Source organism: Oreochromis aureus, linkage group 11, assembly GCF_013358895.1.
Source record: "Oreochromis aureus strain Israel breed Guangdong linkage group 11, ZZ_aureus, whole genome shotgun sequence".
Lineage (NCBI taxonomy): Eukaryota > Metazoa > Chordata > Actinopteri > Cichliformes > Cichlidae > Oreochromis > Oreochromis aureus.
This window is the reverse complement of record NC_052952.1, coordinates 21277237-21293042: the sequence shown is the minus strand read 5'-3', so window position 1 is coordinate 21293042 and position 15806 is coordinate 21277237. Positions and strand designations below refer to the sequence as shown.

The window sequence follows — 15806 nt, the reverse complement described above, 5'->3', positions numbered from 1 at the left end:
TGACCCGAAAACTTGAAACAAAACTAAAATTTGCTGTTGCTCACACTATTACTGTTAATATTTTGTGTTAAAGTGATACTAGCATAGTGTAATGCACATTTTATTCAAATGTACTTTAGGTTTTAAAAATATTTTTCTGAGATAACTAACTATAACTGACTAAATAAATATTGTTTTATTGGTACAGGAAACTTTAGTGAAATTACAAAAACAAATTTAAAATGTACTCCTCCATAAAATATAATTATATAATAAATAATTCCACTCAGTCATAGTTGTCGCTAAAATAGCTCGGTTGCTTCAGGGTCAAATAGAGAAAGGATTTTAGTCATTTAGATTAAATGATGTTGAGAGAATTTAACATAAGCAGTGTATAAGCCTGAAGGTTACACTTCAAGCTAATCCAAACCAATATTTTTTTAATGTAATTTTTTTTATATAAATTTCTTCTATATTCTTCATTCTACAGTGAATTTTTTTACATGCTGAATAGTCAGTGGAACGACCCTCAACGGGATCACTTTTTCATTAAAGCCATAAAAATGCTTGATAAAAGGTCATTTTGAATTTAATCTCTGGGACATTTTTGAAAGAACAAAAGGTTTTCAGCTGTGAGAATAAAAAAAAACAGGACTTGTTTTATATATAAGGATTTAAATGGCCTTCCCCACCTTGTATAAATGAATTTATCATACAAAGAACTCACTGCGAGGTGCCTCTAGGCAAAACCACGTTTGGACAAACTGTGCTATCAGCGAACAGAAGTAAATATTGGAATAGCTTGCCAGTTATAACAAAGGAACATTCTACATGTTCCACAAAGGCTTATAGCAAACCAGAACTGTGATCATATTTAATTTAGTATGATTGTATTTTTTTGTATTTGTCTTTTGTTTGTGTTCTTTGTTTTGTGTCTATATGGCATCTGAATAGTGTGTAGCTTCATATGACGTGGTCCAGTATGTAAATGAGTAGTTTACTAAAATGTGGCTTGTTTATATTTATATGAAGGCACAGCTCTCTCTCAGGCTTGGCTAAGGCAGGTGACTGAGAAATATCTTATAATCAACAAGTAACTACTGCAGTACTTTAAAAAGTCAGTCAACCAACTAGTATTTAATGGGTTTTTTGCATATATACATTTTTGGATTCCCTAAAGAGATTTCAGCTAGAACCAAAGTGAAATCACCAGCATGGTAATAAAATAATTTTTGTTAACCACTTATGTACTCAATCTACAAAGACATTTTTGTCTGACATCAAATTGTCAGAAACACCAGAAAAAAGCATAGATTTCTGTGAAATAAGGCACAACAGCCTCATTTTCACACCTCATTTACTAACAGCGCGTATCCAAAAATCTGTGTGTAAATCATGTGTATGAACATATCACACACAAATCAGTGTTTTATCAATATTCTCATTGCCGAATTTGTTCATACTTTATGAACAATTTTTAACTGCCTTAGACCAGGCTGTCATAGGAAATTAGTTAAGTAATTCAATTCACTTTTATTTATATAGCACTAAATCACAACCATGGTCGCTGAACTAAAAGCAAAACCCGAAGCCCAGTTTTCTCTGTCTCCTGTATGAGGCTTGTTGTCCTGTTCTCATTGTCTTCTGTTGTTGAACGCAGCATTATTAAGTGTGGTGATCTACATCTGTGTAATGTGGTCACATAAAGCTCCAGCATTGCCCTGTGGTCAGAGGAAAACGGCCATTATTCAGATACGAAGTTGGAGTGTGGCTAGAGGGGGGACCTCAGAGCGGAGGTCATACCCCAGGTGCAACCAAAGTCCTGTCATCCCCTTGCCCGCCTAATCACATACACACATATTCAGACACACACCAGTGGCCCCCTCTGACAGATGTCTCTGTTTAAATTGACAGAAGTGCGCCCTGACTCCCTCCCACTCCTCCACCACCCAGAAAAAGCCCTTTCTTCTGCACACCACCCGCCTGCCCCTTCCTCCATGCTCATTATGGGAAACTTTTGTCTTGTTTCCTCCTTCTCTCAAAACCGAACTCCTCTACTCCTCCCCCGTCTCACCCTTCCCCCCTCCCTGTCTATACACCCCTATTCATGCCAAACCTCTTCACGGCCCTCCTCCACTCTGCTTAACCTCCCCTTTCATTCACACAAATTCACACATTCATTCACCCCCCCGGCATGGTCCTGTTCTATACGTCCGCCTCAGTATAGACACATAAATATTACATGCTGAGACACCATGTCTGGATTGCAAGCTGTAGGTTTAAGAAAGACAGTCTCACATGGACATGGACAAAATAAAAGATGCCAACTTATGCCAAAGCATGCCATGCCATGAAAATCTATGCAAGACGGAGTGTTAGGAAAAGTAAATTAATTCAAGTTAAAAAAAAAAAAGTGGTGATCTGGCACTAGACATCACTGGTGAAAGCCCTATCCAAGAACAATTGCTAAGGTCACCGCATTTAAGTGATCCTCGCATACTCTGATTTCTGACAATTGTTTTCTTCTCTGAAATGCATTTTTTTTTATTCAAATGGGAAAGATAATCCTCTTGTAAGCTTACAATAATCAGTCAAATGTATTTCCAGTTTCTATCTGCATTAATGTGGAACATCTATCTTATTTTGTAAAGGTTTCTGCTCACTAAAGAGGTTTTGGCCTTCCCCCCAAGCAAAGTCTTTTTTTAAGTGGAGGTAATTTACTCAAGTATAAATTTATTATGCCTGCAAACCTGAATTGGATGAGTGGAAGAAAACAGATGGATGGATGGACAAATATATTTTTCTATATGCACCTTTAATATATTGCCTTGACACATCGTGCATAGCCGCCCTAAAGGGCCACTTTCAGCCAGGAAAAAACTGTTCTCTATTTTAAATATGAGGATGTTAGAGTCAGTGGGCAGTTTACAATAAGCCAATGTGTGAACCCAAGATTTAAATAGCTACAAAAAAGAGGTGCTTGTGCAAGTTTTGAAGCAAACTTTACAAAATTACAACTCAGGTCTGTTCATTCAGTGAATGTGGACACGAGGCTGTGCTAAAGCTGTCTGGCTTTACAAAGCAGATGGTGTGTGATATGGACTCAACTTTAGTGCTACTTTAGAGTTCAGCATCTGAGAGACACGCGGCCTGGTAATCATCCATCCACACAAACATAATTTTACAAACAGGCCAACACATGAAGGTCCTTCTGTGTTTATTTTGTTCAGGTAGTACTCTTATGAGGACTAAAATCTGTTTATACTGGTAAATCACAGAAAGCAGCCTCTACAGCCATGTGCCAAAGATTTTCATTAGCAGAGCCTAAGATTAGAACATTTATTGCTTATGGTTGTGTGGTTTTATTTGAGGTTTTATTTCTTTTTTATGATGACATTAAAGTCTGTATGTAAGCTCATAGGCAAAAATAATACTAATAATAACAATACTGTGACATAAAACGAAACCACCAGAATCTTAAAAACGACCATACATATTTCATACCACCCAGCACTAGCTTAAGGTTAAGGTAAGTCTCTAGGAAATGAATGTAAGTCATTGTAATGTCCTCTGGAGTCCTGTATAAACAACAGTGTGTGTTAGAGTATGTGTGCATGTGTGTGTATGTGTGTTAGGTCTTAAAGAGGCAGGCGCTCTCCAGGGTCAGGTTTTTATTAGGCTATGATTAGATTCTGCCTCATTTTTGTGGTGAAATATGAGGCAGGCACTTTTTCTCTCCCCATGTTTCATGCAAAAATGTACCCACATGCACACTTACAAACACACACACACACACACACGCGCACACACACACACACACATGCATGCACAGAGCAAAGACTTTTGTTTTAAACAAACAAGCCAAATCCCTTTTGGTCTTAGCTGTACACATCCCCTCACAAACACCCTTCTGCTCTGCATATCCCCTCTGCATCACTCTCTCCAGCTCCTCCTCTTTTTGTCTACTTCTTGTACACACACGCACACACACACACACACACACACACACACACACACACACACACACACACACACACACACACACACACACACACACACACACACACACACACACACACACACACAATTTTACACCTGTCCCTCTACTCTCTTCCCATCCCACACACGGCGAGGATAAAAATAGAGAAACAGCACGAGGGAGGGGGTAAGCGATACACATCACAAACCCCATCAGGAGGGGAGAGATAGAGGGAGAGGAGGAAGAGACAGAGAGGAAATATAGAAAGAGAGAGAGAGAAACTGAGAAAGAGAGAGAGAGAGAGAGATTTGGGGTCTGTTCTAAATTGAAAGTGCAGCAGTAAGCAGTGAAGGGGAATAGTAAACAGTGCTGCTGACCACATAAATATGCTAAATTAGCCTACAAAGTCGCCCTAGTGGATAATTGCTCATCATAGCTTTGCCCCACAGGGAGGCTGTCTGCCAAGCATCTTAGATTCCACATGGAAACACACACAGGACATACACAACATGGACACATCCTAAGTGGATCTGATAAACATCAACTAAAAGTAGTGGTTGATGTATACCTGAAGAGATCACATCTATCTTCCCAGGCACATAACACTACTGACATACTTAAAGGGAAAAGCGATTATTTATGGTGATATTTCCAATGTTGTTTCTATTTCTTGGGCTGCCCTTAAAAGAATGAAGTGACGCTAATTATAAAGAAGAAGCTGCTGTTTCTGCACCCTCTAACCATCTGTGTCTGATCTCATCAATACTATACATACACAGGATGTCAAGGAAGTCAGTTCAGTTTTCATGGTTTAGATTTTTGATTTGACTTAATAAAATGCTTCGCAGCTATAGACGTGTTTCCACGATCAAGCCTTAACCCTGAAAATACTGTAGTTAAATTTACACCCTCAAACAGCTTATTGCTTATAACCCTGCCAGTGTCATTATGACTGACACCTGACAAACCATATGTTTTTGTTCTGTATTTCTCCACAACATAAGTTTAGCTGTGCCAGCTAAACTTATGTTGTGGAGAAATACACACAGAATTAGTAAAATCCCAACACTTTTCCAAGATCCAGCATTTACTCTAAAACGACCAGCGATGCACCGGTGCATCGTGCTGTTCACATCAGTTCTCTGTTGTTCTGTTTTCCAGCTCATGCATGACACAGCAGCACACTGTTTGTTAGTGTGAGACCTAATGTGAAATGGGGGAAAGTAACGGCAAAGTGTTGAGAGTTTGGAGGGATTTCACGCTGCTACACTAACAGATTTTCTTTGTGTGTTTGAAAAAGTTTTTTTTTACTTCACTGCTAACTTTGCTCAAGTGAGTCAACATTTATAGTCTTGGATGTGTTGATTCTGTTGAGAAAAAAAAAGTTTAAGTATAGCCTGATGTTATCTTATGAATAAAGGAAGGATTCCTAGTCTCTTCCTCACAGTGAGGATTACAGCTTATTAATTTAAGGCTGGTATCGGATCAGTGCTCATTATCATCAGAAACCGAAAGCCAAGGTAACCGTGTCATATCGGAAATGAAAAAAAGCCGGATCAGTGCTCAGTGTCAGACTAAATGTATTTAATCAATATCACCACTACAAACTTTTATTCTTTTTTTAATAAATGCACCAATCCTCTCTAGTATCTCTTATTGTTAAGTACTTGCCTTCTTCTGGCTTTATAATAATTCATTAGACATTCAGTGTGTCACAGAAAGTACATCGTGTGTGTGTGTGTGTGTGTGTGTGTGTGTGTGTGTGTGTGTGTGTGTGTGAGAGAGAGAGAGAGAGAGCTTCAGTTTGGCTCTAATCAAAAAACAGGGAGCAGAGTGCTGCCTTGAGAGCAGTGAAGCATGACAACACACACCTGGTAAGCTGCTTATCACACTTTAATTTCACCTACATTGAGATCTGCGGATGTCGGTGTGACCAAACAGATGTGTGTGTGTGTGTGTACAAGCAGGTAGATGTATGTGTGTGTACAAACAGTTGTGTTTGAAGTAGCACAAAGATGAAGGGAGCGATAAACACAAAGAGAAGAGAGCGTGCAGATTAAATGGAGAGAGAGATATCGACAACAAAGAACAAAAGAAGCAGATAAGGGGAGAGATATGGGAGGAAATACAGCAGCAGTAGGGCTGCAGAGAGATAGAGCGATAGATGGAGAGCAGAGGGAGATACGAGGTTAAAATCTAGCCAGGCTGGGAGGGAAGTGTGGCCTGATGAACAGCGACAGAGGGAGGGAGAAATGCATGGGGGATTAGGATGAAACAAGGATAGTTATGTATGAATGATTACTCTAAATTTGATGTTTGCATGAGCACGAGTGTGCCTGTGTGTATAACAGTGTCTTTTACCGGTGTACGTGTACGCAAACTATGACTGAGCCGTGTGTCTGCTAGTGTCTCCAATGAATGTACAAGAAATACAAGCTTTTTAACTTACATACTAAACTGTCAAAAATGAAAGCTTAAGATATGAGAAAAAAATTATACAATCAGGCAACAAATCAACACGTCAAACTAATTATACTGTAGAAATATTCTGACTGCAGGCATAATTATTATTAAGGAGAGAAGAATATGTATCCAAACTGTCGCTTGTGCATTGTGCTAGATTACAGTGGTCCACACACTCTTTGGGGATGACATGTCCTTCTAATGGTTATCCTGGATTTGTTCACTGGAAGCTGAGCCTTCACCTCTGACCTTGGACACATGGTATCACCCAAGTGCTACAATCTCTCTGAAATAACAAGACCCACACTAACTGCAAAGCCAGCCAACAGTGTATTTCTGTGGATCATCAAAGCTTTTAATTTAAGTAAATCCATGAAATATATGTATATGAGGTTTTGTCTTACTATTGTATGCATTCTGTTCAGCTATTCTACTTTATTTAAGCTATTTTGTGATGTTTTGTGGTATTCTATTTGGATAGAATAATTTCTCAGCTGTTGATTTTATATATTTTATCCTTTAAAATCGAGCATCTACTACAGTATGGCTCTTTTTGCAGAAGTAAAAGTGGTTCCTTGAATGAGACACCTTTAATAAGATATCTACAAAATAAGACCAGAAATATATCTGTGGGGGCAGGCTTTTACGACACTAAATATTTATATTATTTGCATTTGGAAATAATGAGGAAACCCCTGCACGCACATATGAATTTAATCTTCATGTGAAAATAAATGCTAATATGTGGCGGATAAAAATAAGCTCTTTCACATGGATGTATCCCAGAGGGAATCTTTGCACCACATCTAATACACCAAAACATCTGTCTGCTACCGCGGGACTTTACCAGTGGTTCCACTGTTAAATTTCTGCTACTGTGACAAATATCATGTACTATCTTGCTCCCTCCCTCTCGCTGTCTTCTTGTCATGCTCCCTCGTCGCTTCTCATTCCCTCTGTGTCCAAATTAAACACAAGGCGCAGGACACTCTGATAAGGCCATCTGTTCGTATCTCCCTCTCTCAATCCCTCTGCACTTTTTCTTCTTATTCCGTCTGACAGTCTATCGCCCCTTGCTGAAACTATAGAGCACACCTCTATGCATTTCTCTTCTTCTTTTCATTTCTCTACTGGCCGATCAGAGCATTAAATCCCATCGGTGAGTGGCAGGCAGGAGCAGTAACACTCTGTAGCGTTGGACTTGTCATCGAACGTTTAATTGCTAGGCCGTGGGTGTAAAAGCAACACATCTGAGTGTGTGATGCTACAGTTCAATTAAAATTGCATGAGGTGCCTGACGTTCCTCCGCCGCCTGCAGTTTAGAGTGATCCCAAGATTCACACACATACACACATATACACACACACCTCAGCCCTCGTGCCTCACAGGGAGCTCAGAATCTGACTATGAAAATGAGTTTGTGATAAACTCATCACAAAGCTTAACAAATAGAGCCGGCAAAGAAGAAGAGTAGGGGAGGGGGGAGGATGAGATGGGGGTGTGTGAAACGGTCAAAGGGGTCAACTAATCAAGAGGAGGGGAAATGAGACAAGGGGTAAAGGAACTGCGAGGGGGAGGGCGGAGGAGGGAGATGGCGCGCGCAAGAGAGAAGGAGGACTTAGAAGGGTTACCATTAATGACTGTGAAATGAGAATCCGAGGAGGAAGCGCTAGTGTGCAGTGAGAGAAAAAAATGAGTAAAAGACAGCAGGGAGGGAAAAGGAGGGATGAGAGAGGAATACCATGAAATGAAAGGGTTCAGGCTAGTGTAATATTCTACTGCTGTAGAGAAACTGGAAGACGTCAGGAGGAGGAGTTGAACACAGGACAGAGGGGATTTGAGAGTGTGTGTGTGTGTGTGTGTGTATGGGGGGGGTGCGGAGATGAAATTGAATGAGAGAGAAAGCATATGGCAGGTCTGGGGAAATAAAAGGAAGAATACGGAAGAGATGAAAAAGCATTTCTTAGGGACAGAAAAGAATGGGACAAAGGGAGGATGTGTGAAAGAGACTGAAAAATCTTCTTAAGTCATTTCTAAATCCCGTCAAAGAAGTCAATATAGGCAAGGGAACGGAAGGGGACGAGGGAGAAGGGAGACATGCGCAACACAGTCTCACGGCAGTTCCCGAAACAATCATGAGCTCTAATCTATTAACTTGCGTTTCTGTAAATGAATTTTCCAGCTTTTCTGTGGTCCTGTACTCAGATTTCCCGTCCTTACATTTGTGTCCCTGAACACGATTTTTGTTCCGCTAGTCTCGGATGTACTGATTTATGTTTGGGTACAAAAAGTTCATATTTTCCACTTTTAAAAGTAAAAACAAAATTGCACCGGTCACACCAGAAACTTTGCTTTGAATCTTACATGTGACAGATTTTTAATCATTTGTCTTATTTTTTAAGATGTTATCCATTTAAAATACAATAGCTTTTGGTATTAAAAACAGCCCGGTTAGGTTTAGCGATTTAAACTGTGACGTGCCAGCCAGAGATTTTCAGAGTTTCAGAGATAATGGGAGAAATAATCGCTGGAAGGGCAAAGTGGGCGGATCCCGAATTGTCACTTTCAAGTAGACAGAAACTATAGCCAGTTCTGCCGTTGACTGACATGTGACAGAGTCGTAAATATGTCGGCAATGGAGCCTTTAATGTTCTTAGTAACCAAACGCCACTTACAAAGAAATGCACAACTAGCGAATTGGATATTTAAACTACTGGGATAGGTTTGGAAAAATGGAAAATGTTCTTGGTTTTCACACAAAGCATATACTTAGCACTGAAATACAATAGTTTCAAAGTGGTGCTGACAACAAAATTTGCGTCAATGATCAGGAACAAACAGATTTTTCACAGTTTGGCACGAGACCGGGTTGACACACAGGTTTCAGTGGTTAGTGAAATGTGATAGCAAAGCTAAACCTTAGCTGCTCTATGCAAAGTTGACAAAGCTAAGCATCAAAATATAGAATTAAATGGAGAAATTTAATTTAATTTGGTTAATCACTTTAAAATGTTATCATACGTCAGCTGTAGTCACCAAACCAGTGTCATGGCTCTGGATATTTGTTAAATATGACTGAGCTGTGCTTCTTGTTTTGATTTCATTACTGTATTAGTATTGGAGACAATTTTGATTCATTTATTTTAACTGGGCTTTGGTTCCTCTTCTGAGATTAATACATGTCAGTTCGTGTGTTTTTAGTTTAGGTAGTGTTTCTTCATTTTCTCTCTCTCTGTTCGATGTCTTGATGACTTTTTCCTCCTGTGCTTTCCTGTCTCTGTCTTTTTGTTTAGTACCCTCTCATACTCAGTCCTATTTGTCTTTTGTTTATCGTTTTACTCTGAATGCCAATTTTGAGTCTTGTACTAGTTTTGTATTATTGTGCGATCTATTGTACAATATAAAGCGCCTTGAGGCGACTTTTGTTGTGATTTGGCGCTATATAAATAAAATTGAATTGAATTGAATTTTACTTTCTGTTCTTTTCCCCCCTAGATCGCCTGCCCCGCCCTAACCATCCTCACCCATCGTTGACCGTTTTCATCTGTGTATATTTGTGTAGTCCTGTCTTCCCCTTCTTGTTTTCATATTCTCTTGATTGATTCCTAGGCTCTTTGAGTTTATTTTTTTGAATTTGTGTGTCACTTCCCTTTTAGGGCTTTTTATGTCAACCAAACTAAAGACTCGACTTTTGTTACTTCCCTCTACTTCAGTGGCTGCACTTTGGTCCTCATTCCAACCCCAAACGACATCCAGAGTGATTAATGGGGCTGCTGATGGAAATATTTGTGAGTGCTTCAACTAAAGGGAAGTGTTGATGACAAACTGTGTCAGCCCCTCATTTACTGCTATTCATGAACCAATTCACTGAGCTCAGACATGCTAAAATTCTTGCAAGTGCTTCATTATGAACACTTCTGGCTCAAATTAGACAGAATAAGTGATCCAACCGGAAAGCAAGACACACCAAATGCAGAAAAAGTTATGCTTTTCATTAAGAGTCCAGGCCTATATCAGCCCACGAATGCCACACCCTTGTTTCAGCACCAGCCTTCCTCAGGGGAGTGGTGCTTCTGATTGTTACATGCTGACTCTTTAGTAAATCTTTGCAGCTAATGAGTATCCGCCCTGCAAATGTTTCCTCTGTGTGTCCAGAATATCTGGAAATTTGCAGCAATTATGTTCTTGTAAGTCAGCCGTATAGATGATTTCCCTTTTGCACTTAGAGACATCACAGAGGAATGTAGAGAAACTAAGAATGAGTTAAAGGACAAAGGGCAGTGCACACAAGAAAAGGGAGACACAGCAGACAGCAGAAAGGTGATTATGAAAAAAGGTCAGGCTTCTTAGCAGTCTCTAATTGGATTACTGTCACTATAGTGTGTTTGTATAGGTGGCTGCGAATGTGTGACTGCATAGAGGTTCAAAAAAAGCATGCATGACTGCAATATGTATGCAGAGATTTCATGCTTGTGTGTGTCACAACACTTCCCTTCCCCCAGCGCCTTTTCCTCACGCTCTTTTTCCACAGTTTTTTTCACACAGATCTTATCAACACTCTGGCTCAGGAAGAAGGTGCATGAAGTGAAATTCTGATCAGTAGCAAGTCGACGAACAGAGAATTCGAGAGAGAGCACCTCAGAGATGGTAGAAGTACGCTTACTATTCTGTTATAAATGGTGGAAATTGGGAGTCGGATAAAACTGGGAAAATGTCATTTCGATTAAACACTTCGTATTTTAGCCACACAGTGTGCACGGCGCAAAAATACAAAATGCTCCAAAACGCATACAGTAATATCCGTTTTTAACTGCAGTGGAAATCAGGTCAGAGAGGGAAGAAAAAGAGAGAGATAGAGAGAAAGCGGGAGTGACAGAGAGGTAGAGCCTGCGAGACAGACACCGCTCTCGCAGTTTCCCATCCATAATGAACACCGTCCTACCCCGGCCCCGGTGCAGCGCACAATCCCTCACTGGAGCGACCGGAGGGAGACTGGGATGAGACAAAGGGGAATGGCCACATTAATTACATACACTCTCTAGGCGGGAGCTATCACCGGAGGCTAACGCAGGGGCCGACAGAGAGATGGAGCGACAGAGAAAGATAGAGAAATGGAGATGATAATGCTTACGGAGTACCCTATGTGTCTCCAGCGAGAGGGAGTGTTTGTCCTTAGCAGCAAGACGCCTGCCGGCTGCTGAGTTATGTCAGTGTTACTAATGGGAGCTGAACCTCCAATCACACAGACGCACACTGATGCGAGGCCACTTGTGTGTGTGTGTGTGGATAAATTGGATGGCAGAGTCTGTATGTTTGCTACAACAGGAATGTACATGGAAGCTTGTGCGTATTGTTACATAAGTGTTAAGTGTGATTTATCCGGGGATGTTTGTGTGTGTGTATTTATGTCTGTTGATGTGCACTTACCCCTGGTAGTGTTTTCTGCTCATGAAGAGCGCTCTGGGCTTTCAGCGCAGACTCTCTCGCACAGTACGTCAGAAACGCACATCCTGTCAGACAGAAAGAGGCAGAGAACGAGAAAGAGAGAGGGAGAGAGTAATGGTAGAAAAGGTCAGAGTACGGCTCTAATATTTGTCATCCTCTATCTCTGTCTTTGTCAGCCGGGTCTCAGAGCAAAACGTGAAATAGTCACAAAAAAAAGTAATGTATTTGTTCATGTTCACGGACACAAATTGTCATTGTTTTTCAAGACAGTTGGCACAACTTTGAAGGTAATGTTTTTTTAATAGGAGGTATATTTCATGTCTGCAGCACAGTTGTTGCCCAGAGTCTGGACCGGGGCTGTGTCACCCTGGCAACCAAGACAACAGGGCGATGTGATGCACTTTAACCCAAACTTTGATCTTTCTCTAAACATAATCAATTCGTTTTTTAAAGACAATAAATAACATATGACACAAATTAACTGTAAATATCTGTCTCGTTTCTGACTCAAACTGTGATCTCTGGTATAAGTGGGGAAATGATTCCCTCTGCCACAAACCCCTTCAGTCTCCGAATGTGGACAAATCACTACACATGACACCAAACAGATTAAAAACAAAAATGTGCGCAAGACATGAAGAAATGAAACATTTGTGTCCAGGAACATGAATAAATACATTAACGATTATGACTACTTCACCACTGCCTTGAGACTGTATTGTTATATTGCACCCCCCCCACACACACACACACAAACATACACACACACACACACACACACTCCGTCATTATCCATTTAAATCTTTTAAATGTTGTCTTTTCTGATACCTTTCCTGGATATACGCGTGAAGATTTAAATATAGATATATGATCATGCATTGTACGGTAACTATGCTCCCTAATGATGTTACTCTAGAGCAGAAGAGGACACTCCACGGCACGGCACATCTCAGTACGGCACGCCACGAGTCAGCACACATGACAGCACCACAGACGTGTGCGTGGGGCTAACAAGGCCTTGCAGGCTTGCCACTGTCAGGTTCTTGCCCTATACCAACCACTATGCATGCCTCACGATCACTCCAGATACACTCCCTCTGTTTTCCTACGTGCTGTACCTGTGTCTGTGTGTGTGAGGGAAGGGTGGGTAGTAGAGCTGGCTGCCCAGAGCTGTTTACTACACCTGTCACCAGCACTAAGACAACAAGATTAGCAGCAGGTTAGCATCCCAGTGACATCTCAGACAGGCTCATGTAGATTCAGATTAGAGAAATGAAGTTAACATTCACGGAGCGCGCATCTCGGGATTTACTGGTGCCATGAGATTAAAAACAAAAAGAAAAAAAGAAATACAAAGAATGATAAGACAAACACCTGACATGGCACTCGGATCAGTACACGGCACACACACACATAGACACACATGCATCTTATGGGCCATCTCATTGCTTTCAAGAGGGGCTTACTGTGGCTGTGGGGATTCTCAAAACAACAGATTCTTTCCCTTGTGTCACCCAGGCTTACAGCCCCATTACACTGATTGGAGCATACAGTCTAATCTGGCTCATAACACAAAGGACCCCAGGTCAGTGTGTGTGTGTGTGTGCCTGAATGGGTATTGGTACAGTAGAAAGTTATTTTTCATTCATAGCATCTATCAGAAGATGCTTATTTCCACTCTTTATCATATATTATAAAACTTTTTATCACATTCTTTTTCCGCCTGTGGAGCACAAGCTTTACAAATCAGAGTAAATTTTTAAATACATTAGGCACCCGATTGTTTTATGAAGCATGCTGCTGCAAAACAGCGAGTTCGCTCGCAGTGCACGGGCAGTAACCAAGTTTGCTTGCTCATCTTCGGGATCTCATGCCTCAACTCAAAATGAAGACACGAAGGCGCTGTGACAGTTTCCATGGATACATGTGACATACACGTAGAAAAATTTTCACTCATCTATCTGCCTCTGTGTCGCACATCTATCAGAGGCATCTTTTTAACTGTGGGTTACGAAGGCAGATCCTACCTTTGTGCATGCCAGTGTATTTGTCCTTAATCACAGTTAGCTCATAGATCTTGCCGAACTGCTCAAAGATAGGCTTGAGGTCCTTCTCCTCCAGATTACGGGGAATCTGCCCCACAAACAACTTGATGGCATCAGCCTCCTTCATCGGGACAAAGTGGAGAGGACGACTGGGTACTGCAGGGCTCAGGGGCAAACAGATCGGGAGCAGCTATCCCTGGAGACGAGCGACTGATGCTGGAGGAGTCTTTGGGACATAGCCAGAAACATGGAGAGGAAAAGAAAACAATTGAAAAATAACTATTATTATCCTTAGAATATTTATTTATATAATAATAATTAATTTTCACAGATTTATATTACAGTAGGATACTTTCCTTGGTTATTTTACCCTATAAAACATTTATCACATGTGTTATAGTATTAGCCTAATTGCAATTGTAATGTTGTAAAAAGATGATAAATTCCAAATCAAATGTCTTCATGAATATATTTAATAATAAAATACATGCATCCATTACGTTAAAGAAAAAGAAAGTATAGATTATTTATGTTTTTAGTGCCCACGCTGATGACAAAGGGCTCCAGTTGCTTCTGGTAAAACAATTATGCAAATGTTAATTAGCCAATCAAAAAACAATAATGGCACTTTTCGCTCCAATTAAAAATATATGAAAAGAAAATATGAATGCAGATGCGTTACCTTTCCGTGGATAAACGGCGTTCAGGATCCCCTACACATAAAAAAGAAGAGGAAACAGTGTGACTGGGGGGTAAAACATTGCAATAGAGCGGTTTCTTTGTTTAGCCAGCTGTAGGTTACAGCATACACACGGATGTCATGGGGCTCCCTTGCTCTTTGTCCGATCACCCCCCCTCCTCCTCAATGTACACACACACACACACACACGCACACACACACACACACACACGTCTATATATATATGTATAAAATACTCTCGTCATAACAAAACAAGACATGGGAATATACAGGCTGCACACTTCAAAGCTCTTACCGTTTGTACTGTACGGCCGTGCAGTGTTTCCTGAGCAGATCAGAAATTAAAGAAGGATGCTCAGTCGGGTTGTTGTCCTCTCACCGCGCTCTATCTCTCCGTGCGGTCCGCCTTCTTCCCCTCTCTGGATGCTCTCCGCTCTTTGTGCCTGCCGTGCTGTGTGTGTGTTTGTGTTTATCCTCCTCCTCTTTCCTCGGTGTTATACTATAGATTCGGCTTGTGTTTTTACAAAAAAAACAAAACAAAAAGAAAAACCACAAAAAAAATCCCGGTGTTCCCGGTCTTCGGGTGTGGAAGTGACGGAGAAGAAATCCTGGCGGCAGGTGAGCTCGAACACCACCGCTTTCTGCACTTAGTTCCAACCTCTCAGGGTTTAAAAATCCAGAGTTATCACTTTCACCACTCTCAAGTCCTGTTATATTATAACAAAGTGATAATGGACAAAGCAGCTTCTAAAATTTGGCTAGCTTAAAACTGTTGAAACTTGATCGGTCACTCCTAACGGGATCTTTCAGCCTTGTCGTTATTGTTCTAAGCGTTAATGGGGAGCTGCTCTTACTATTTTCTTTTTCTTGTAGCGACCGGCCCGTCCGACGGTTCTATGGCTTTTAACGTCCTAAAGCTACCGGTGTCTCTATACTCTCTGTCTCCCCCTCCCCCTCCTATCTCCAAAGCGGTTGCTAGCGCGTGACGTCAGCCGCGGGGACCGTCAATAACCGTCCTCTCGTACACACACGAAAAATAAAAATATAAATCCGGATTAAACGTCTCGGTGACCTTTTCGAGCTTTACTCAATAACTTGTGGATGTGTGTTCAGTATTTAAGACAAAAATTAATTTTTTTTAGCATTTTTAGCGCCGTGTTATCTTAGCGGCTAGTTCCGGGTGACCGCTTTAAAG

The 15806-nt window shown here is 40.9% G+C and overlaps 1 protein-coding gene across 1 annotated transcript in view; it reads right to left on the bottom strand.

Annotated features, from left to right (window-relative positions):
- Positions 1–15806, bottom strand: part of LOC116321149 (CUGBP Elav-like family member 3) — a 33231-nt gene extending 17425 nt beyond the window's left edge. The window contains exons 1-4 of the mRNA XM_031740916.2: positions 14907–15806; positions 14594–14624; positions 13894–14137; positions 11849–11931 (exon numbers count right to left, since the gene is read on the bottom strand). Coding sequence (XP_031596776.1) covers positions 11849–11931; positions 13894–14038 — 228 coding nt within the window. The 5' untranslated portion in view covers positions 14039–14137; positions 14594–14624; positions 14907–15806. The remainder of the gene's footprint in view (positions 1–11848; positions 11932–13893; positions 14138–14593; positions 14625–14906) is intronic.